General features: G+C 44.5%; 1 protein-coding gene across 4 annotated transcripts in view; it reads right to left on the bottom strand.

The window, feature by feature from the left end:
- Window positions 1-23064, bottom strand: part of DCLK2 (doublecortin like kinase 2) — a 155676-nt gene extending 132612 nt beyond the window's left edge. For 2 of the 4 annotated variants that reach the window (XM_053255839.1, XM_053255840.1), the window contains exon 1: window positions 21656-23064. In XM_053255839.1, coding sequence (XP_053111814.1) covers window positions 21656-22079 — 424 coding nt within the window. In that variant the 5' untranslated portion in view covers window positions 22080-23064. The remainder of the gene's footprint in view (window positions 1-21655) is intronic. The other 2 variants (XM_053255837.1, XM_053255838.1) reach the window with 1 other exon arrangement.
- Between the last annotated feature and the right edge of the window lie 2878 nt (window positions 23065-25942).

Here is a 25942-nt window from a genome sequence, read left to right as displayed (position 1 = left end):
TTTGTCAGTAAGCCTTGCCTTGGGGGCTTTCACATCTTGTTTTTCTGTGAATCTAATACTGGATGTATACTCATACAAGTTCTTCTACTTCACAGTGAGAACTAAGAAAAACTCTCTTTTTAATTAAGTTAAGCTTTCCTTGTATCACATCATGGTTAACAACCCTGGCTAAATGTCTTATTAAATCATCACCTGGTCACTTCCCAAACCTGGCCTCTTCTGTGTACAAGTTTCTTATTCAGTTCATTGTGAAATCATTACTTCAAAATATACTGAAGATACTGTGACCCACAGTGGAATGTTACACCACTCCGCTTCAAAGGGAATATTTTCATAATAAATAGTTTTATCTGATCTGAGGTTGTCAGGTCTTTCTTATCAGCTGGACTGACTAATTTCACACACATCCTCCTAACAGGCTCCAACGCCTAAGGCACAGATTGGATGTTCTTGAAGAACAATCTGTAATTATTTTTAACTTTAATATGGTACTTTGAGCTGCAGCACTGATGTCTATGCAAAGCAAATTATTTCATGTTTCTTCCAATATGCCTAAACTTCCTAATTCAACCTTGCTTTTCTGGAACAGTTTGCCCTTATGTTGTTCAGCACAAAGCATCTAAAAAGCCTTGTCAGATATTCAAACCATATTACACTTGACAATGCATAGAAAATATGTGTCAGGTCACAATCCTCTTAGTTATCTAACAAAGTGCAAAGAAATGCATTGGATGGGAAGCAGTGTTGGACCCCTGAGACCCCATAAGTGTTTACAATCACACCAGAATATTTCCAAGAGTGAGAAAGCAGCCTCATTTCAAATATTCTCACATCCAATTCCCAAACAAATCAAGAAAATACACATGAACAGAGATTCCCAAGCCAATATTTGCTGGCCATCACCAGGATAATGACAAGACCTCAAATCTAATTCAGAAGCACATCAAGATCAGACACAGTTCTGTTGGATCCCACAAAAAGAGCATCAAAAATATAAGCAATAACTGCATCAGTCGATGTGTGTGTGTAGCCAATGGCTACACACAAATATACAAACAAATATACAGACATCAATAAATTTTCAACACACTTTGCCTACTCTGTACCAAGAATGGGTTGAACTATACATGTCTTGAAGAAATCCACCAAGCCCATTAACAGTGCACCTACACCTCATGTTTAACAGTATCAAAGGCTGCAGAAGGTCCAAGAGCTTAGCAGTTAATAATCTGTCAGTGTCCAAATAATTTGTCCACCAGTTATAGGAGCACAAGTAAAGTCACTGTACTACAACAACTGGCAAGAAGGCAATATCCAAGCCTCTAAGACAGATAATTAGCTTGAAGTACAAGAAGTGATTGGACAGTGAAAGTAGCTAGCCGGGAAAGTCAACATAAAGAGTTGCTTCTGAGAACAAAACATGCATCTAATTCCTAATTGGTTGACCACAATTCTCAAATGCATCATTTGGTGATATTAATTGGAACTGATTCATATAAATTGAAACTGATGGTCAGCCCAATGGAACTGGTAATATTTCTCTCTTGTTCCAAACAGCAATAAATAGATACATAGGTTATCTGTCCCAAGCTAAAGTTCTGGATAATGTTTTACAGAGTAAGTTTTTGTGAAGCAACTTCACTTACCCTTCAATTACCCATCAGTTAATATGCCAGAGGACTTAGATTCCACCAATGTTTATGAGAAAAAGTGTACTAAAACCCAAGTACTTCATCTTAATTGGCTTGCAAAAGGGCTCAGTTTATTATATAACCCCTGTTGACTGGACAGAAAGGTGCATTTTAAAGTGCTTGCTCTCTTGCATTTGGCAGGGGAGAACAAGGCTGAGTTCAGACAAAACAGGAAACCGGAGGTTCATTCACCTCTGGTTTCCCAAGCCACACATCTGAACTCAGTAAATGGAAGGTAAGGGAGAAAAAGGATCTGTGGTTCCCCTTGCCAAACTCCACTCTGAACCATTGGTCAGAGTGAACTTTTGCTGCTCCTAACTCTGGTTGTGCAGTGCCAGCATTACATTTGAATGCTGGCACAGCAATTTGGGCTCAACCGGACTGGAGTTGAGGGAGGAAGCTCCTCCCTCATGCCAGCCCAATTGGCTGTACAGGCTGGTCTATCAGAAAGGAAGCCACATAGCTAGCTTCCCCTCTCTCTGCAGTGAGCGAGACAGAGAGGCCCATCTCCCCAACAGCCGAAAGTGGACAGGAGAGAGAGAGAGAGAGTGTGTGTGTGTGTGTGCGTGCGTGCATGCACAGAACCACGGGTCCATTGGACCCATGGTTCCATGCTACATCTGAACCCAGCCTCTGTGTACATATCCAGAACTCTTGACTGTTGTTCATGTCTGCCCTGTGTTTCTTTTTAGCCTACAAGCCCTTTTGGGACAGGGAACAATCTTATTCCTTTCCCTATGTAAACTGCTTTGAGAACTACTTTTATTGTGGTATATAAATATTCTTAATATGTATTTTCATACAATGCTTATTATTTACATGAAAACACACTGGAGTGCGCACGCGCGCGCGCACACACACACACACACACACACACCAGTAACTGGCTTGGATGTGCTGGCAAATCAGATTATCATGGGTTAGGACAAAGAAAGCACAAGTTATTATGATCACATAAGCAGATTTCCAGACCTTTTCACCTTGGAGGCTAATATTTTCGGAAATAACTAGGCCTGGAATAAATTTAGCCCTTAATTTTCTCACCTGCAAAATAGGAGGCAGTATAGTGAAGTATCTACCATTTGTAGTACAAGGAAAGCACCAATATTATGCCTCTATCTGAAGCAAGACTTCTTTTAAAGAAAAAAATACATATTCATGCCCACATTTTATATGTTTTATGTAGCACCACCCAGAATTTGATTATATGGTTTATTATGCAGACTTCTCTGTAGTCTGCATAAACATTCTAGTGGTTTTGAAACCCTTATTTTAGTCTCAAAGGATTTTCATTTACTGAACAAAAAATATCTGATGTTGCACTTATTAATTCCCTTCAGAAAACCAACATCAATTTGCAGATATAATTTCTCTCTTGGGCTATAGTCAATATTTATACTACTGCTAATGAAGTATTTTTGTGTATTGGTTATACCAAGCTCAGTGATGCTAAGCAAGGCTTGCAAAGTATACCTAAGAAAAACAGATTATTTAACCATATGTACAAAGCTGTGTGTATACTCAGAAAGTGAAAGATCCCCAATCAAAACCCATTCAGATATCCTCAGTGCTTTTGCTGGTCCTTATTTCCACTCTTTGAGAGTTCATCTCCTGCCTTTCCCATACACCAACAAATTACTAGAGAACCAGAAAAAACTTTGCACACCCAACCACATATTCCAAACACCTTGTGTTAGATTAGGAAGACCACATTTATTTACATGAAGCTTATTAATAATAGCCCAGTTGCCACTTATACCTGCTTGCTTTTAAGGGGTAAACAGAAACAATATTTCAAGCAGCTCTTAAAATAAAGCACACAAAATTGACACATGGTATCAGTTCTCAGTTATGGGTATTACATGGCCCTTTATGAGTATAAGCATGAGTATATACTTTGGCTAGTAACAAAGCACTAAGCCTAGGAAAGAGTGTGAGTACTAGAGAATTGCATCTAAAACCATCCTGTCTATCTTGCTGAAATCTCTGCCAGGCTATTGAAGCTTTTTGGCAGAAATATGAAAGAAGTTGGCAGTCGAATATTAACAAGGCATATGTAGCATCAAAAGTTTTAGGGTGATGCCAACAGTTATTGACAAATATCTTCCTGTGTAGTGATCTTCTCCCTGACAAACCAGCTATAGATTATATAATATTTTGCTTTGTTCTTCCTCCCCTCAGTCATTTGAATATAATAAAATAATTTCAATATGCAATGATGTTATAAACAATTACCCAGGAATATTGCTGACTTTTAAACATTCACTTAAGTTTTGCTATCATTACTGCCATACAATTGTTGTGGGTACTAGGCATATTTATCTTGCCTGCCTTCCTTTAAACTCAAGGCAGATACAAAGATGTCCCTGGCAGTCTTTTGTCCAAGTACCTACCAGACCCAGAACCGTTTAACTTCAGCAAGATTGCAATATCATCTGCCTTCAGACCATATGCTGATTTTACCAGTACTGGATGGGGTTGCACTCCCTTTGAAGGAGCAAGTACGCATCTTGGGGATATTACTGGACCCAGCTCTGCTTTTGGAAGCTCTGGTGGAGGCGGTGGCCAGGGGTGCCTTTGAATGGCTTCGGCTAGTGCGCCAGCTGCATCCCTTTCTCGAGAAGGCAGATCTGGCCACAGTTACCCATGCCTTAGTCACGTCATGGCTGGATTACTGTAATACGCTCTACGTGGGGCTGTCCTTGAAGAATATCCGGAAACTGCAGCAAGTGCAAAATGCAGCAGCTAGGGTTTTATCTGGAGCTGCCTGGTGGGAGCACATCACACCCATTTTGAAAGAGCTGCACTGGATACCAGTCTGTTTCCAGGTCCAATACAAGGTGCTGGTTTTGACCTTTAAAGCCCTTAACGGTTGGGGCCTGGAATACCTGAGGGACTGCCTGCTCCCAAGGGTTGCTGCCCGCTTGACAAGGTCATCTGAGGGGGCTCTGCTCTGGGTGCCAACAATGAGGGAGACTCTGTTGACATGCACGCGGGACAGGGCCTTCTCTGTTGCTGCTCCCAGACTCTGGAATGCTCTCCCGGCGGCTATTCACCCCTCAGTCTCCATCACAGCTTTTAGAAAGCACGTTAAATCCTGGCTTTTTACCCAGGCTTTTATATGATTGTCTCTGCTGTTGCTCTTTGTATTTTGTACTGTTTTTATGCTTGTGTTTTAAATTTTTAATCAGTTTTATGTTTTTAGCTTAATATTTTAATTATCTTTTTTAAAATCTTGTTTTTCTGCTGTAAACCACCTTGAGATTGTTTTAATGAAAGGTGGTATATAAATGTAACAATAAATAAATAAAATAAATACGCTGAGACTTGCATATAATTACTGCAACTTCTTGATGGTGGGGGAAAACAAAACACAACAATACATATGACTTGTCAGGCAAAAACGGAATGTTACTACCTCTAGGGGATTTCTTCTCAAACACTTTTGAAGTTCTTGCCATTTGACACTGAATTAAACATTAAAAGCTTGTTATGATGAAGGCTTATGGCACAGCAGGGAAATGACTTGACTAGCAAGCCAGAGGTTGCTGCTTAGAATCCCTCCTGGTATGTTTCCCAGACTATGGGAAACACCTATATTGGGCAGCAGCGATATAGGAAGATGCTGAAAAGTATCACCTCATACTGCGTGGGATATTGGAAAGTATTTGGAAAGATAGTTGGTATGGTTATGAGCATCCTTAAAGCAAGAGTGGAGCTGCCATGGGACTATAACTCCTTGCACTTTTAATCATGACTTGCACTGAAGAACACAGAGCTTTTCTGACTCATCACCAGTAGCTTATTCAAACAGCAGTTACTCTTTCCTACTGAAGTAGCTTCTTTACAGACTGCAGTGTTTGCTAGAACAGTTCTAATTACAGGGCCCTCAACTCTTCTTTTCATTTACGTTATCCAAAGGGCAACATCTTTCCCTGAACAATGAAGTTTTAAGAAGAGTAAAAGAACTCTAAAGTTTCCCCAAAAGATGCAAAAACATTCTGAGACCACAAGATATATTCTAATACTAGATCCTCCTCCACAATCTGTTACAAATCCCTCTGGCACACTGTGGTTTATACTTACATCCTAGACCTTTTGTCACTTCTCCTTGCAAATCTAATGAAGTATTCCAAATGTGTTGCTTTCCTAAGGATGTAGTTAGATATAACTTGCCACCTATTCTGTCCCATTTACACCAGACACACCTAATAGGTACTGGAAATATCCCAAACTGCTTACCTAGATACCTAAACAAAATGAAGTTGGGATCTAGTAATTTGATATATTTGTTCAGGGTGCTATACATAGGAAATATATCTGAAACCAACATTAGCTCTTTGCAGACTGGGTACAGTGCACCAGATAGCAGGGGAATGGGAGCATGTCAGCTACCTAGGCCCTGGCACCCACATGCTCTGTGGGCATGCCCCTGCTCTCCTTGCAGAGATAAGCACTGAACTACTGTTCCCTCTAAGGTGTGCACACATGCGTGCGCTCACAAGTTTTTGGATGTCCGCTCAGTTCATTTTAGATCCCACTCAGGTTGAATCAGGAAGGCTCCATTTTGAATGCAGGTGCGCACAGACTGCCTTGATACTGCTGCCCCGAACAAAACTCATTCCGCACACAGAGATGGGGGTGGGGGATTAGAAGGACCACTGCACTGAACCCATGGAGAGTTTCTCCCCACATCCAGTGCTCACCTCTACAGAAAGAACTGAATGTGAGGAGCACAGGGGGCATGGCCATGGAATGTATCGACACTGGGGGCATAGCTAGCTGGCACACTTCTGTTCCACTTCTACTAGGTTATACTGTATTAAGTTTAATGACATTGTCACGGGACTTCCACAGATCTCCCCACCCCACCCCGATTCTTCCATGTGCCCTTTGTCTTATAATATGGGTCTGGAGGGCAGCAGAGCATAGCAAGGCAAGACTGCTGCACCACAGAAAGCTCTATGGGGCATGTTGCTTAAATATATCTCTCAGGCTAACCCACCTTGGTTCCACCTTCCTGAATAGGGAGTGAAAGTCTTGGCACTCTTCTGGCCTGGAGTCTGGCACTTCTCTTTATTGGATCCTGCCTAGCCCTTTGCCAACACTAGTGTGTAGTTAGCAGGGATTGTCACAGTGTAGAAGTGGCCAACACCACTTTCCCCGCTAAAAGGGATTCCCAGATGTTGACTACAACTCCCATAATCCCGAGCTACAGTGGCTTTTGCTTGGTGATTCTGGGAGTTGTAGTCATAACAGCCCTGCTGGATCAGGCCCAAGAACCATCTGGTTCAGCATCCTGTTTCACATAGTGGCCCACCAGATGCTATTGGAAGCCTACAGGCAGGAGTTGAGGACATGCCCACTCTCCTGCAACTGGTACTCAGAGGCATACTGCCTTTGAGGCTGGAGGTGCCCTATAGCCCTCCGACTAGTAGCCGTTGATGGATCTCTCCTCCATGAAGTTCTCCAAACCCCTTTTAAAGCCATCCAGGTTGATGGCTGTCACTACATCTCGTGGCAGAGAATTCCACAAGTTGATTATGCGTTGTGCGAAAAAGTACCTCCATTCGTTGGTCCTAAATTTCCTGACAATCAATTTCATGGGATGACCCCTGGTTCTAGTGTTATGTGAGAGGGAGAAGAATTTCTTTCTATTCACTTTCTCCATACCATGCATGATTTTATAGACCTCCATCATGTCTTCCCGCAGTCGTCTTTTTTCTAAACTAAATAGCCCCCGGTGCTGTAGTCTTCCCTCATAAGAAAGGAGCTCTAGGCCCTTGATAATCTTGGTTGCCCTCTTCTGCACCTTTTCCGGTTCTACAATGTCCTTCTTTAGATGTGGTGACCAGAGTTGTATGCAGTACTCCAGGTGTGACTGCACCATAGTTTTGTATAAGGCCATTATAATATTAGCCGTTTTATTTTCAATCCCCTTCCTAATGATCCCTAGCATGGAATTGGCCTTTTTCACAGCTGCCGCACATTGAGTCGACACTTTCAACAAGCTGCCCACCATGACCCCAAGACCCCTCTCCTGGTTAGTCACCCACAGCTCAGATCCCATCAGCATATACTTGAAGTTAGGGTTTCTCGTCCCAATGTGCATCACTTTACACTTGCCAGCACTGAACCGCATTTGCCATTTTGTTGCCCACTCACCCAGTTTGGAGAGATCCTTTGGAGCTCCTCACAATCTGTTTTGGATTTCACTACCCAAAAGAGTTTGGTGTCACCTGCAAATCTGGCCATCTCACTGCTTAATCAATAACATCTGGGAATCCCTCTTAGAGGGGACACTGGGAACATCTGGAAATCCCTCTTGCAGAGTTGAACACTTCAGAATGGCATCCTTGGAACCCGAGCCCCTAGAGGGCTCCTTTCAAACTCTGGCCAGCTTCAGAGTCAGACCAAGGTCTGGTCTTGCCTCCTCAAGGTCAGACTCAGTCACTACTCAGGGCGAGGATCATAATACCCTTGCTATATAAAGAAGTGCAGTTAGGAAATACTGTCAATTCTCACAGCTCAAGAGTTTCTTATACCAATGTTGCACATGTAATTTCTAGCTTTCTGTACTAAAACAATTATCTACATGAGAACTATGGTCAAACCATTACCACTGATTCTCACATTCTTTGGAATTTCAGGAGGTGATTTAGATCCCGGCTTCTTTTTAAGAAGGCAATTATGACTTTTCACCAGTAAAATATGAAGATAATACTAATTACAGCATATACTGTACCTGTATCTGGCTAGCTTAAAGAAAAGGGGCTTTATGATCTACATAGGAAGCTGCCATATACTGAGTCAGACCATTGGTCTATCTAGCTCAGTATTGTCTTCACAGACTGGCAGCAGCTTCTACAAGGTTGCAGGCAGGAATCTCTCTCAGTCCTATCTTGGAGAAGCCAGGGAGGGAACCTGAAACCTTCTGCTCTTCCCAGAGCGGCTCAATCCCCTGAGGGGAATATCTTACAGTGTTCACACTACTAGTCTCCCTTTCATGTGCAACCAGGGCAGACCCTGCTTAGCTAAGGGAACAAGTCATGCTTGCTACCACAAGACCAGCTCTCCTCTCCTCTTTATAGCAATATACATTATATCTGAATATGAATTAATGCTGCTTCAATCGTCTGGCATAATAGGCCAGATTCTTGTTTTTACAATTAATATGTAATTGATCTCAAAGTTTTCTCCTCCCAACTCTTGATTAATTAGCCTCAGTGAAAATCTTTCTTTCTAGTGGGTGAAAAAAATGCTTCATAGTACTACTAATCAGAGAAAGGACATTTCCCCCCATATGGCTTGTCAGTATGCCAATTTAGATGGCATCTGTCCATGTGTTGGTGTCACTACTGTTGCCAAGAATATTGGCAAGTCACAGCATTAGTGAATAAAGGCTGATAAATGAAACTCACATAGCAGGAGTTTAAAGTACTACAAGATACCTGATCATTTGAGAAGTTGTAGCAGCAGAGTTTGCACACTGTGCAAAACAAACTCATTCTTCAGCCAAAAGCAAGATTCAAGGAACAGGGTACTCAATATATTCAAGAGTCAATATAACAAGAAAAACTTGCAACAGAAACAGACTAGAAGACTACTGACATTCCACACCAGAAGCTATGGGCATAGTTCTCTAACATCTGGAGGAATTATAGCAGGTTTATATCCTAGTAGATTTATTACACCACATACCTTCAATTGCAACAGGTTGAAGGATAAGTAGTATGGGATTGCTATATTATTGCAGCCATTATGGTCAAATACAAATAATGGAACCATTATCTCAAATCTGCTATTTAGTTTTGTTTCACTGGTATTGTCTGAAATAATAAAACTTTTGTTTTGCCTCAGCCTAGAAGATGCTTCCCATACAAGATAATTGTCTGATACTATATTGTAGTCCACAGAACAACATTTATAGGAAAAAACACAAAATAATATTTAGATTTGGTTGACAGGTACCTTATGGAATTAATAAAGCATTTGTTGCTTGTATCAATCAATCAATCTTTATTATGGTCATAGACCAGCATAAAGTATAAGAGTGATTACATGTTTTAAAAGTGAGTAGATAGGATTGGTGAGCTGGAAGTCAGATTGGTGAGCTGGAAGTCAATTTTTGTTTAATTAAATGTAATGAGATGTTTAAGATATTGTTAAAATCAATAAAAATTTAATGCAAAAAAAAGTGAGAGTAGATAAAAGGTGATTACATATAAAATGGTACATATTAACACTAAAAGGACTAAAAATACTAAAAATAGTACATAATACACCAAAAGCATGAGGGCCTAAAAGCCTGAGAAATAGTAAAAGTCATAAAAACCACATGAAAGGCATAAAAAAGGGGTGGGGCAAAAAATGGATGTAATAAAGTTAAGACATGAGAAGATAAAAATACATAAAAGCCTGGGTAATAAAACTGGGAAACAACCAAATTAAAGGTTATACGGAGCAGTAAAAAGGGAAGCGCGTGAGCAATTGCAGGTCCTGCCCAGAGTGACCGAGGGTAAGATTAAGGCTGATAGGACTCACTGCCTGTCATTTGCCAACAAATGCTGATCACAGCCGCACAGTACCTGGCGAAGCTATATGTGATGGCAGGCTTAGAGTGAGAACAGCAAGGAGCTGTAGAATTGGCTCGGACAACCTGGATACTTGCTTAGCAATAGAAGAATGAGGGAGGCATGAATGTCTTTATAGAACAAGCAGTAGAGGAGAACATGCTCAGTAGTTTCGATCTGCCCTAGGCCACAGGGGCATAGTCACTCTGCAAATGGGGTCCTTCTATAATGGCCTTCTAGCACTGTTGAAGGGAGGCCATGACAGCGAGTCAAAGTGAACACTCTTCTGTGCTTTGGAACCTCCAGTTGGGTGAGGTGTGCTGCTGGAGAAGCAGAATATTTAAGCCCATCACTGATATGAAATTTTGAGATCCTGCTGAGATTGGTTTGACACTCAAGGTCTATAATGTGCTGCTTGATGGCTGCTTTTGCCTGATTGTAGCCCATGCTGAGCAAAGTCAAGAGGGAAAGACCCAGAGTAGCTATTTTTGTCTCAACTGTCTGAATCCAGCTAGATTGGAAATCATTGTGTAGGGTTAGGGGGGCAAGACCAGTTGGGCAAAAGGATAGTCTGAGCCAATAACAGCGAATGGCCATCCACACCCTAGCCTTCAGCTTGATTAGGCCTGTCTCCAGGGCGGCACAGAGTGGCACTGGAGACACATCTCAATATTTTGAGTGCTGCCTGCCAGCATTTAGATTGTACAAGTTCCAGAGTCGCAATGTTGGGGAAGAGGCCCAACTGAGCACCACAGAGGAGCTGAGCTAGCGACTTGGCTGTGGCAAGAGCCGCAGGTACATAATGGCCACCTCTTGTCCACAGGAATTTGAGAATGGCAGAGGAGCTTCTAAAGCCATGTGTTCTCCATGAGCTTTCCTAGAGCCACCAGAATGAAAAACTACTCTCAAGTATTTGAAGTGTGCAACTTGCTCAATCTTATGCCCCTCAATCCACCAAGAGTGGATCTTGGGCCTCCTGGAGAAGGCCCTAATTTAAGTTTTGTGATAGTTGATTTCTAGGTAATCCTCCTTGCAGTGCAATATCAGGGCCTTTAGTGCATTGTTGCTTGTAAGAAATACCACAGAGATTGGAGATACTGGCACAGCACATTAAACATATCCCTGATGTGCATAACCATATTCTGGCCCTTACAATTTCCACACCCCCTTCCCCCCACCCTTACCAAGTTGGCCATTCTAGCCAATGTCTGATGTTATTAATCATGCTCAGTAATTTTCCTAAAAATAGCTAAGAAGTGGAGAAAGAGCTTGAGTTTGCTGTACTGAGAATGATCTCTTTCAGCTATGGTCTATCAGATCCACGTGTCAGTGACCTTCAGAGAACACAGGAGACATTTTGAAGGGGTGAAAGGGCTGTTTTGGTTTAAAGAGCAGCAGTCTGGAAAATATTGGGTTATACATATTTCAGTGAACATGTACTCTTAGATTTATTTGAATCTAGAAACAAACTATTAAGAATCCATAGAGTGCAAAAGTGTATTTACACAACTCTCTTTTGCAAAGATAATACACCAGTGCTTCAGACACACTGCCTGACATCCAGAGAAAGGAAGCAAGAGGAGCAAGTGCAGCAAGAGGAGCAAGTGCAGCAAGAGGAGCAAGTGCAGCAAGAGGAGCAAGTGCAGCAAGAGGAGCAAGTGCAGCAAGAGGAGCAAGTGCAGCAGACGAACTGCACTGGTGTGCCAGGGAAAAGACAATTTTTGATGACCTCCCTTTTCCTCAGGAGGGCTGTGCAGTACACAGTACTCTTAGTCTGTTCCTCTTGCTGCATCAGTGCTTCCTTGTTCTGCTTTTTTAAATGACAACAGTAGAAAGAGATGGCATTCATAGCCAAACACATACCAAAACATACTACATGAGCTAGAGTTAGTATGCAATGAGAATGAGACACACCTGATGGCACAGAGGGAAAATGACTTGATTAGCAAGCCAGAGGTGACCAGTTCGAATCCACCCCGGTATGTTTCCCTGACTATGGGAAACACCTATATTGGGCAGCAGAGATATAGGAAGATGCTAAAAAGCATAATCTCATACTGCACAGGAGGAGACAATGGTAAACCCCTCCTATATTCTACCAAGGACAACCACAGGGCTCTGTGGTCGCCAGGAATGGACAACAACTCAACAGCACACTTTACCTTTACTTTCATTAACTCCAAGATACACAAAATAGGTCAGCCTGATACGCTGGGCTACACTAGGGCTTCAAAGGGTCATAACTTTCTAAAATGAAGATAGTATAAATCTCTATTCACTGACAAGGGCAGCACTGTATCTGGAGTGGATAGGATTCAGGTCAATATACAGGCAAACCTCATTAGTCACGGACCTGGCATCTGCGGTTTCGTGTATCTCTGGTCGGATAATTGCCACTCGACCCCGGTATACATGTGAAAAATTGTCTACTAAAGGGTTAAAACTCACATATCAGTGGGTTGGGGGTGGGCAGAAATTATCTCGAAGGTCATTTCCTCCTGCCATTTTAAGTAAGGGAGCCATTTTCTGGCTTGTGCTTGTAGAACAACCCACTGGCAATTTTTCACTGATTTTTTTTTTAATTTCAGTGTTTTGGGGGCATTGCTGCACAGCTGGGGACACATATGGTAAGGACTCCCCCCAATTTATCCCACTTTCTTCCCTTTTTTGCTCTTTTCACTGGCTAGGGACCCTAACTCCACAATTCCCATTGCCCGAATGCCCTGGTAGCCGCAGTTTCTCTATCCACCCCCTCCTCCCACGGAATGGAACACCTGCAGATAATGGGGCTCTCCTGTATTACTAGTAGTCTAAAAAGTTTCAAATATTCCTATTCAGATTTGCTGAGTAAGAAAGAAGTGGTAACCAGTAGTGCTTGTTTTATCAATATCTTAAAATTCAGAAATTTAAAATTGAAAGCAACTACATGAGAAGCAGAGGTGCAGATAGGTACATTTTGGACCCTGGACCTAAAGAGTTTATGCCCCCCAACCCACAAACATAAGAAACTGCCATATACTGAGTCAGACCATTGGTACATCTAGCTCAGTATTGTCTACACAGAGGGGCAGTGGCTTCTCCAAGGTTGCAGGCAGGAATCTCTCGCAGCCCTATCTTGGAGATAGGGAGGAAACTTGGAACCTAGAGTGGCTCCATCCCCTAAGGGAACTATCTTATAGTGCTCTCCCATTCATATGAAACCATGGTAGACCCTGCTTAGCTAAGGGGACAAGTCATGCTTGCTACCTAAGCTCTCCTCCCTAAGCATCCTCTCCATACACACAGTCTCTCTTTCTCTCTTTATAAAAAACCCAGAGGTTTGGGTCAGATTGCATTTGGGGCGGGAGCTACACAACACCCAAAGGATCCATACATCTTCTTGATCATTCACCACAAACCCACAGATCTCAGCCAGCATGGATTTGTCAAAAAAACACAAAACAAAATGGATTCACATATCTTCTCAGGCACCGATGGATTCACATAGCTTCTCGACTATTTGCAAGTTTACTGGGACACAACATGTACCCCTTGCTTCACAGTTAAAACACAAAGACTTGGACATATAGTGCATTCGTAAGGAAAATAAATTAAGACCACAACACATGCTCCTTGCTTCACAGTTCTCATGCAGACCTTTTGGATCACAAGCCAATTTGATCATAGTGCATTTGTACAACAAAAACATGTTTGTTTATTCAGATATATCAGTTAGTTCCACTTTCACTAAATGTGAAGTACTCTATGGATAGAGATAACTCTTTCTGGCAGCTTTACTGTAATGGGGAAAAATTCATTTAAGAAAAAGCCACAGGATTGACTAATTTCATTGAGATAAAAATATGCAGAATCCTGCCATCTTGCATTAAATGTGTGGCCAATTTCAAAACTCTTAAGTCCAGCTATTCTGGAAGTGTAAAGGGTTGGGCACATTTTTTATAAAGGGAAAGGCCATATTCCTTCACATGGGAGTAGAATGATGGCCCAAGGGAAGCCTTGTTCCAGAAGTTTTTGTCATTTTCTGCTGTGAAACAAGCCACATATAGGACTAACCTTTTTTGGAAGATTTTTTTAAATTAAAAAAATCATTAAAAATCAATAGATTGCTAATATGCTTCAAGATCAATGCAGAGTCCTGATAACCTGTCCGACATCTGTGCCAAATCTATGAACACTACGACAAGCCATTCTGGAAATATAAGAGGGATCTTCCTTTCCCTTCAGGAAAATCATGGAGTTCTCTAGGAGTGGACACACAGACCTGGGCCCCCAGGTCTGTGCCTAATGGCACTCCTGATGAGGAGGATTTGGGGGGGTTCAGGTGTGCTTCTCAATTATTTCTGTTGGCTATTCAACAGCCTTGCACGGTTCACCCACCTTCCAATTTTTTCACATGACATAGCTGAGGAGTGCTATACATATACAGATTGCAACGTATGTCATATCTTTGTTCTGCTAATACTACTACTCCATCCTTGTTTGCTCCCAGAATTTGCTCTCTTTTTCCAGCACAGCAAAGTACCCGATAGAAAAAGAGAATGATCGAAACTTGCAACAGTATCCAACTGCTTCATGTAGAGCAGGCTTCCCCAACCTGCGGCCCTCCAGATGTTGCTGAACTACAATTCCCATCATCCCAGCCACAATAAGTTGTAGCTGGGGGTGAAGGGAATTGTAGTTCGGAAACATCTGGAGAGCCGCAGGTTGGGGAAGCCTGATGTAGAGAAATCTTTTCTGATAGTTAAAATAGCTTTATAATACCCTTGAATTTCTACTAAAGGCCAGGTATGTGCAACTTCAGTAGTATTTTATATGCTTAGCATAACTGTTCTTATTTTAATAAGCTTCGGTTCCTGCTATTACATCCCAATCTACAAGCAAATTTCCCCCCCCACACACCCCCGCAGTGTCTAGTTGGTGGTAGACCCTACCCATTGTGAACAAACAAGACACTCTGGCTAGCATCCACAGCACACTCTCATTGGAAAGGCTACACCTGCTGCTTTTAGTCACTAGTAAGAACCACTAATGGAGGTAATGAATCTATACAAGACTAGCAAAAGACCAGTCCTCCAGGAATGTATGCCTGTGGGGCTTTTCACATCAGTGGAATTTCAGGTAACAAACAGTATTGGGGAGGGTGGTGCACATGTGAATGTGCCCCTGAGGCTGTGGCTTGAAACCCATCAGGCTTATGTTGATAATTCCATAAACCTCGAGGCCTCCCCCCACTTTTTTCCTTTGAATTGATGTTCTCTTTTTCTCTGCCTACTCCTACCTAATAAACATGCATACAAGGCTTTAATCAATCATACAGTTTTAATCCCACCGTCTCAGACTATTTGCTCAGAGTCAAGAATTACATCAAAGCTGGGATTTAATATTCACATAATGCTGTCATTGAGTATGGTTTTTTAAAACTTACACACTGCCTTTTGTTTGTGAACTGGGCTTTTATTAATGCAACTTAGAAAAGAAAACTTTAACAAAGTGGGAGTGTCAAGAATTCCATAGGATGAATATTTTCCGGGTGTAAGGCAACTGATTTTACAGTGTTAATTCAGATTATAATGGTAAGTAATGTTAAATACACTATTTCATTTCTCATCAGTGTGGATGAGTTTCATGGGGAAACAAATCAGCATTTTAGAGCATTAAGTGAGTTTAAATGTTTTACTTTGCAAATAATTGAACCGGCTCTTGGAACACCCTCAAATTCTAGATTACTGTTTCCGGCATTGAAACAAAACATGAGGCCATTCTCACAAGAAGCCATGACCAGGCTAGGGCAGCTAAACCCAGGTTTGGCTGCCCAAGAGGACTGCCACGAGCTTCATGGCTACCAGCGGCACCTTGGTGGCAAACCCACCTATGGAGTCCGCTGGTTAGCCGAGATTAAGGGCGCAAGGGTGCCCTTAACTCAGGCAAACTGCTTGTGTGCCAGCACTGGCTACTTCCAGGTGATCACCAGAGGGGGATCCCCACAATGCACCACACACTCACACAGTGTATTATGGGATTTCTGGGGGCCAGGACAACACATCATCCCTCACACCTCTGTGCTGCCCATGGCAGCCACAGACCATCTGGGCATGTGATTCACAAGCCCAGCAACTCCATGAGGATCATCTGCAAGGAAGGCAAGCTTTGCTGCCTTCCCCACTGTCCGCCCTCAAGCCCTCTCACTCAATCATTATAAAGTCTCCAGGGGTAGCTAGCTTTCCCTAAACTAACAAGACAAGAAATATCTACAAGGGGTCTATTGGGGTAAGCAGGAGAGCCCATCAGCAGTACAGAGGAAGATAGCGTAGGAGTGGTACAGACTGACTTTTCCAGTAGGTAGGTTGCAGTCTAGTCAATAAAGTTTGCTTTCCCTTTATTAATAGACAAACATGGTTTCCATACTCATGGCAAATTATTTTCTTTGAAACATTCTAGATGAGCAAGTGAGTTTTAGGCCAATTTTCACCTTGTAGTATATTTCCAGAATGGTTCACCCCACCTGGTGGCCTCCACACAAAGATCTTGCAAATGGGTAAAAATGGCATTAGGCTTGCAGCCAGGACAGTGGTCACATGCAGGTTGTGTTTGTGTGAACCAGCTGCTCCACAAAGAAGCTATCCATATGCCATGGCAGGTTTTTTTTTAATTTTAAAGCAGCAGTGCTCATGCAAAAACCTATCAGCTGTGAAGACAAGCCTCCACTACATGGGAACACCAGTTAATGTGAATAGCATCAGTGCACAAGAGCTGCCCAGCCTACCCTCAAGACAATCACTGAGGGCCATTAACTAGTGTGAACCAGCTAAATGACATTCTACAGCAAGACTGAAGTTGTATGGACAATGATATAACAAAAACAAAAAAAGAACCTACAACACAATTCTTCACAGGTAAGGGCCTGAGTAGCTAAAAGTAGGCTGACATTTTTGTTGAATATGTCCTCGTTGCGAAGGGCATTTAGGCATGTCATATCAAAACAGAAGGGTGACAAATATTCCTACTGCCTATAAAGTGAGAGCTGCATGGGTCTCTGGAGATGGAGTGACTGGAAAAGAGAAAAACATGAAGTTCTGTGAAGCTTAGTAATGCATATTACAGCCACACTGATCCTAAAAATTAAGATGTAACGGTATGTTCATTCAGCCAATTCCAGTTTTTTTAGCATCTGCAAACTACATGGATTATATGCATCTTATTTATATTCTGCCTGATATGTGTAATTTTGAATGTGTACTAGGAGCCATCCCTGAGCTTGCCAGGCTGAGCCCACAGGGAAACAGAAGGACACATGGAATGGTATGGACTCCTTGGGAGTCTGTAGGGGAAGGTGAGGTGTATGAGTTCTACTTCTAAACAGATATACTGGGGGGGGGGGCATATCAGCAGGGCCCCCTATAGTTAGAACTATAGTTATGAACTTATTTATCATATTTATATTCCACCTAATGTGTATCTCTAGGCGGTGTACACAATTTAAAGTACAGAACAGAGTAAGAACAATTATAACTTTTTTTCTTCTGTAAAATGGAACACCACAATTTCATAAGATCAAAACAATTACACAGTTTAAAATTCATTTCAGTTGAAAGCCTGAGAAAACAGGGGTGTCTTGAGGGTCTTCCTAAAAGCAATCGGAGATGAAGACGCTCATGTTGACAGGGAGCAAATTCCAGAGCCCCAGGCAGCCACAGAAAAGACCCAGTCTCAAGTTGCCACCAAACAAGCCGGTGGCAACCATAACCGGACCTTCTCAGATGACCTTAAAAGGTGGGAGGATTCATGACAAAGAAGGCGCTCTCTTAAATACCATGGACCCAAGCCACTGAAGGCTTTATAGGTAATAACAAGCACTTTGTATTTCACTCAGAAACGTATCGGCATTCAGTTCAGTTCTTTAAACATCAGTGTTATACAGTCCCTTCAGGTTGTCCCAGAGACCACTCTGGTGGCCACATTCTGTACCAATTGTAGGTTCAGGACTACATAAAAAGGCAGTCCCACATAGAATGCATTACAGTAGTCAGTCCTGGAGGTTACAAGCATATGTACGATCCTGGAGATTATAAGCTTATGTTTTAAGGTCATTTACCTCCAGAAAGAGACTTAGCTGATGTATCAGCAAAGTTGATAAAAAGCACTCCAGGCCACTGCCTCAACCTAAGAAACCAGAGAGTTTTGGATCTAGCACTCCCAAGCTATGTACTTGATCTTTCAGGGGGAATTTAACCCCATCCATAACAGACCAGTCTAAACCATCCCTCAGGTCCCAACCCGAACCCTACAGTCAGTACCTCCATCGTATTTGGATGCAACTTCAGTTTGTTATCCCTTATCCAGCCCATTACTGACGCCAAGGCATTTAGGGAAGTTATGACATTTCCTGATGAGGTTGATACAGAGAAATAGATTTGGGTATCATCAGCATATTGATAACACTCTACACCAGGCCTTCTGGTGATCTCTCCCAGTGGTTTCATGTAGATGTTAAAGAGCATTGGAGACAGTATGGAGCTTTATGGAACTCGCTTTACAGAGCAGCAGTCTCCAAGTGACACCATATGGAATCTGTCAGAAGGGTAGGAATGGAACCATTGTAAAATAGTGCCACCCAATCCCACCTCGCTCAGGTGACCCAGAAGGATACCATGGTATGGAAGCTGCCGAGAGATCCAAAAGGATCAGCAGAATCATATGGGTCTAGTAACCAATTGGAGATCATCCATCAAGCCGACCATGGCATTTTCGACCCCATAGCCCACCTAAAAGCCAATCTGAAATGAGTCTAGACCAGAGATTCTTAACAATGGGTGCCCAGATGTTACTGGACTTCAACTCCCATAATCCCCAGCCCCAGTGGCCTTTGGTTGGGGATTATCTGAGTTGAAGTCCAATAACATCTGGGGACCAACCATTGAGAATCCCTGGTCTAGATAATCTGTTTCCTCCAAGATTGCCTGGAACTGAGAGGCCACCACGCGCTCAATCACCTTGCCCAACCATGGAAGACTTTAAAAATGACTCTGTAATTCACTAACTCTGAGGGATCCAAAGCAGGTTTCTTCAAATAAGGGCTAAAAACCTCCTTAAGATAAGTAGCAGGGCTAGATGGGGGGCACTGAGAAGGTGGTGGAATGTATGTGGGGAGTGGCCAGGTTTTAAGCAGAATGGGTTAGGCGTGGGACACACCTGGTGGGATGGGGGTGGGGCACACCAGGAATATGCCCTGTTGCCCTAAGGGCAGTCTGAGCCTACTTCTCACGACCAATCGGAAGGAGAGGAGGTGGGGCTCTCCGAACAGGGAGAGGGGAAGGGGAGCCGGGCAGCTGGCGTGGGGAGAGCCCAGTGAGCGCAGCAGGGCGCACCAGGCGAGGGTGCACCGGGAAAATGCCCTGCTGCTCAGTGAGCCAGTCCGAGCCTGATAAGGAGTCATTCTGCCCTTCCTCAGAAAAGCATTAATAATGTTTACCAGACCCCCTCTTATAATACAATTATCAAATGAAATATGCTAAGTTGGGCAAGGGTCAAGAGAACAGGTTGTAGGATTTACAGTCCGAAGCAGTTTATTTACATCCTCAGGAGACAAATGGAAAGCGATTCAGTTTAATCCTATAAGAGAAGTTGCTGGACACCTCCACAGTAGACAATGCAGTAATTGTGGAATCCAGTTTGGCCCAAGTATGAAACATTTTATCTGCAAAAAAGTCATTGAGGATGTCGCAGTGAGTGACTGATGGTTCCAAGTTCAAATTCAAGGGGGAGAGGGCATGTACTATCCCACTCACAATCCTAGACAACTCAACTGAATGTGAATTTGTGGAAGCAATGCAGACAGAAAAAAACCACTTCTTTGGCGCCCACACTTCCAGATCATAGACCTTCAAATGTGCTGTGTTGAGATCTGTTGGATACATGCCAAATCTTTCTCCACTTGTGCTCTAGTTGTCTACCTTGCCGCTTCAGCTCCCGTAGTTCTTCTGAATACCATGAGGCTAGTTTTGAAGCAGGTTGGAGAGGATGCTTGGGAGACCAACCTAATAGGCAATAATAGTCAACCTAATAGGCAGAGCAACCTATTAGGTCCTTCACCCCTGCAGAAATGGGTTGTAGTTGCAAGTCCTACCTTAACCAGATGGTGGTTCTTGAATACATGTATCACAGAAAGAATCTTGCAATACTCCAAAGCTTACATACTTAAACTCGTAGATAAATTTACCATGAGGCCAGTTTACATGCTACAGCTTTTGTACATAATGACCCTCATCGTGCAAGAAAAACAGCATAAAAATCAGAATGCAAATGCATATTTTTATCTCAATATGCAAATTAGATATTAGTTCCCAACATGCTTTGAGACCAATATACACAAAAATTATTCTTATGACTTTTCATGTGTTAATATTACATTCTGCAAAGATGATAAAGGGATAGTTCACCAAACTATTACTCTTACTAAGCATTACAAGGGCTCTGTCTAAGACTGGAGAGGTGAGATGAGTATTTAAAAATGAATTTGACTTTGAAACTACAATCACAAATTCTGCACTATACAAGTCTCAAGTGTCTTGCCTTGAAAACTGAATTTTGAAAATGCCATGAATGTGCCAGATTTAAGCTTTCAGTTGTAAAACATTCTAACAAGAGTCCAGCCATTTTCATACACTGTATCAATACTTTTGTTCTGCCTCAAAATATTTATTCATACTCGCAAAGGACTCTAATTTAATGCTGAATCTGCAGGAATCCAGTGTTTACATCAAGTGAAGGCTGCACAGGATGATAGGCCAATATTCACCTTTCATTCATCATGTGCCTTCTGACTCATCTACAAATAGATGTGCTTAGATGTGTACATCATGGATCACCTATTGAACACCCCCACCTCCCTGCCATAGAAGGTATGGTGGCAGAATCCCTACCAGATTAAGAGGTGTGGAAGCCTTTAAAGTGAGAGGTGCTCACACCCCCTTCCCTAGTGGCACTATTCTTCTTCCCAACTCTGCTCTTTGATCCCACTTCCCCAGCAGTGCACAGGATGTGCCACTCCTGCCTGCCACCCTTTGATGGAACACAGGAAGCTGCCATATACTGAGTCAGACCATTGGTCTATCTAGCTCTGCATTGTCTACCCAGACTGGCAGCGGCTTCTCAGCCCAGCAGTATCCAATAGGCAACCCGAGTGAGGTGGATACCTCATTCAGCCTCATTAACAGGCCGGCTATGGAGGTACCTTATTTATGAACAGGGGCAATGCAAATCAGCTGGAGCACAGTGACATCATCTAAGCATTGTGGGTAACAGCCAAAAATAAGCTCGAGTCACTTGCGTAAAAGCGCTTGAGGAGGACCACTAGGTCTACTCCTGCCCGCGAGGCGCAGGTGTCTCCCTTACCATCCACCAGCTCTTCGAGGCTCGAGAGCTTCCGGCTGCCGTCAATGGTGTAAATGGTGCGGACGCCCTGGGGCAAGTTGACGTTGTCCGACAGGGACCTGGTGAGCTCGATGAGGAGGGCATCGAAGGAGCGGAAGCGGTCGCTGGAGATGGGATACACCAAGCCCTTGAAGTACTTGTCCCCGTTGCGGTAGAAGCGCGCCTTTTTCGCCTTCTTCTCCGAGCTGAGGGCCTGCAGGGTACGCGTGCGGTAGAAGCTGCAGTGGGCGCTGTGCGCGGGGCTTGGGATGAGCCCGTTCCCTTTGGGCCCCGAGCTGCTGCTGCAAGTGGAGCTGCCCCCTCCCCGGCGGGAGCTCGAGCGGTGCTGCCTTTTGTCCCTCTCTTCGAAATGCTCCAACTCAATGCATCTCCGGGGGCTGGCCATTTAAGAGCTTTGTCTCCTACTCCGCAGCAGCCGCCCCCTTCCAAACAAGAACAATAATCCCTCCACACACACAACGCCCTTAACCGACTCTCTTCCTCAAGCACCCTGCCCGGCGAGACGCCCTGAAGCGGATCCCTAGCCCAGCATCACCAGACGAGGGCGGGAGACTGCGGTCCCTCAGCTGCTCGGCGTTTACGAGCAGCGCCAAGCTGTGCCCGGGACTCCGTGCGTGTCCATCAGGGGGTAGCAGGTCGCCCTCTTAAGAGTCACGCACGCGCAAGCACCAACACGCGTCCCCCGCGCCCTCTGCTAGCCCAGAACCCGCCTTCAGCATCTCGCGGCTAAAGGCCACCACAGGAACGGAACACGCAGGGCACAGGCTCCGCGGGGACACCCGTCACTCAGCCGCTGAGGGACCGCTACGCCTCCAGGGCTGCTTCCATGCAGCCTCGGGCGCGTGCACAGTGCAAAGAAGATGCTGCCGGCAACGTCCCCCTCTGTCATTCCATTCCCTGCTTGGAGCGGCTGAGAAGGAGGCGCGAGCAGCGCCCCCGCCAACCGCTAGACTTCTTTCCAAAACCCCGCCAGAATCCCAGTTGACCACAGCGCACTAGAACCAGCCCAAAGAGAACGTCTCTCTTCCTCCCTAATCTCCTATCCAAGGCGCGGAGGAGCCTAAGCTAGCCAAAGCCCAGCTCTCCCAAATGCAAGCGCGCGCCCGTGCAGGCGCATGCACAATCTAACCGCCGGCCGTAGCCGTGCAGATCTCCCAGGCGATAACAGACCGCTAACAGCAGCGCACCGTAAAGCTCTTAAGAGGTCTGTGAGGGCTACTGTGTAAAAAAATGAAACGAGCTTCCTCCCTCGCCCCTTTCCTTTCCTGTGCCGGCAACCTCTTCGGAAGTCAGGCGCAGAGAATCCAACAGGAGGAACGAGCTGCAGCTGCGGCGGCTGCAACCCGGCCAATGTGCACTAATAGCAATGCAGTGTGTGACAGAGACAATCAAAGCTTGTTGCTGGGTCTTAAAGAGAGCCGAATAATCGGCGTTGAGCTCCAATGGGAGATAGCTCTGGGTCCTATAAGCTGTATTTTAAAACCAATATCCAGAGGGTCCGATCTTAAACACGATTCCTTATCTTATTTGATTTTCGTCCCAGACATATCCCACATCACATTTTAACATCACAGCCGACGTTTCCTATGCTTAAGCCTCAAACTACCCATTGATGTCATTCACACATCACAATCAAAAACTGTGTTCTACACAGGATTGGGAGCTATGTGTGCTCCCAGTTTTCATGTGTGTGGAAGCAAAAGGAGGAAAACCTCGGTAGAAGGGATTGTGTGGAAACAAGGTAGGAGGAAAAGCTACCCAGGGTTCCCCCCTGCTTTGCTTCCACACAATCACTTCTATGCAAGGTTTTCCTCTTACCTTGCTTCCACACAATGAAAAATTGGGAGATCACACAGCTCACAAACCCAGATAGTACACTACATTTCTTATCAATGAGAGATGGCCCTAGGGTGGCCATCTCTGAATGAATTCCTAGGTGCTTTCCAGACGGCAGCTTAAAATTGCATTGCTATATGTAGACTTGATGTTTGTCCTTACGATCTGGGTTTTGACACCAATTTGTATACGGGAACATCAAGGTGCTGTTCACACAGTCAGAGCCTGTTTTTGGATTTTATCTTGACATTCCTGGCTTAAAGCATTTATATGCATTGCAAAAAAGTAGTTGATTTTTTTTTAGTTTTGAGAACAGTTTGCTGGCTTGCTGGGTTTACTCAGAAGTAAACAATTTAGTTCAACGGGCTTCCTCCCAAGTAAGAGTGCATAGGATAGCTGTAGAAGTGTGGCTTACACAGAAGCAGGTTATTGTATTATTATTATTATTATTTTGAAGATTTTTTGGGGGGGGGGTTGCAAGAGCCCAGTGCTCTTGCGCAAATTGTGGCACTGCAAAGGAGGGGCAAGTTTTGGTGGGGTCCAGGCAGTAACTGTCAGGGGGCACTTCCACACCTATGCCCGGCTGCAGCAGGGAGGCATGGTGGACAGCAAGAAAGGAGAACAGGCTTCAGAACCCCCACCGCTGCTGCTTGCTGCCACCACCACTGCTGTGCTCTCTCTCACTCTCTCTCACACACACACTTTCCTCCTTAATTTGCTCAAAGAGGAGATGGGGAAGAAGGAGGCTATTGTTCCTTCTTTGCAAAAAGCAGGTTGGTGGCAGTAAACCTGCCACCAATCCCCTATGCTCCACCTTGTGTTCTTAATAATAAAGAATCAACCTGGTGCTGCCCCTGCACAAATTCACTATGAGAGGTGGGGAGTGGGGAGGAGGCCAGGGAAAGCCCTGTCACCCCCCTCCCCCTCCCCCTCCCCCCCTCCCTCTCCCTCAGGAAGTGGTGTTAAATCCCATGGCAGCTTCAGAACATTAGGGTAGAAGCCATGGGACTTTACACCACTTCTTCCCACAGTCTGGAAATACCCTGCTGGAGATTTCCCCCTCTAATGGCTCAGCGGGGAAGTAACCAACTTGCCTAGGAAGCAAGAGGTTGCTGGTTCAAATTCCCTCTGGGAAACTCTGGGCAGCAGCAATATAGGAAGATGCTGAAAAGCATAATCTCATATTGTGTGGGAGATGGCAATGGTAAACCCCTACTGTATTCTACCAAAGACAACCACAGGGCTCTTTGGGCACCAGGAGTCAATACCGACTTGACAGCACAACTTTATTTCTGCAATATTTTTCACACTATCAACCCATTAAGAACTCTAGGACTGGTTTCAAAGGTCACCTGGCTGGAGTTTGATGCCAATTCCTGGAGATCCCAGGCTAATCTTGAAGGGTTGGCCACCCCACTACAGTCTTGGTTCATGAGAAAATTAATTGGTTAATGGATGACTGTTTTTCAAACATGACTGGAAGCCTGAGACCTGGGAAGATCAGCTCTGGTTGCTTATTGGTAAGGGAGAGGCATTCTGCAGATTAGTGGGTACAACTGGCCCACTAATGAAGTCAGGTGAGGTGGGTGCCTCAAGTGGTGCATTGGGAGAATCAGAGGAATGTCCACTAGACTTTCATTGGCCACCACCACCATTGGTGCACCTAGGTAATTTGGGCACCTGGACCAGTACTGCCATGAGCCCCCCACCCCACTGCTGCAAGCCCTCCCGCCACCACTATGAGCCCCTCTGCTATGAGCCCCCTGCCACCACAAGTCCCCCTCCATTGCTGTTGTTTCTGCTGCCACCACCGCAAAACCAAACCACCTATCTTTGCTAGTATTCTAGTTGCCATGTGCATGGCTGGGTGGGGTGGGGTGGGGTGGGGGGTGAACTTGAGCAGCCCCCGCCCCCCCCATGGTGGCAGTGGACAGAGTGGGAGTGGCCTCTGGGCTGAGCAGGCACTCCCGCTCTGCTCACCACAGCCACCAGGAGGGGAGGCCTGCTCACACCCCAATCCACCCCGGCTGCGCACACGGCGGCTAGGCAGTTCGACCTCATGGTGGGGGGTGGGGTGGCGAGATTGGCAGCAGGAGGCCTCCCTCTTGGAGGCCACACACTGGGGCCCCATGGTCTGGGGGGTAAGAGTATCTCTGACCACCACTTCTGCCAGCCCATTGCCTCCAGGTATTCCCTCCAAACCTTACCTGGTAGCATGCACCAGCTGCCACCACCACTTTCCTTTTCCTCCTCCTCCGCTCCCACCTCTGACATTTTCAAACATCAGAAGAAAAGGCAGAGTGGTGGTGGCAGTCCCAGCATGCTGCTGAGCAAGTTAATGGGGGAGTGTTGGGAAGGAGAAGGAAGTAGGAAGAGTTGTAGCGGCGCTCTCCTGGGATGGAGGAGAGGGAA

The sequence above is a fragment of the Hemicordylus capensis genome, chromosome 5, assembly GCF_027244095.1.
Source record: "Hemicordylus capensis ecotype Gifberg chromosome 5, rHemCap1.1.pri, whole genome shotgun sequence".
In the NCBI taxonomy this organism is placed as follows: Eukaryota; Metazoa; Chordata; class Lepidosauria; order Squamata; family Cordylidae; genus Hemicordylus; species Hemicordylus capensis.
The sequence above is the reverse complement of the archived record's forward strand: the minus strand, read 5'-3'. Positions and strand labels throughout refer to the sequence as shown.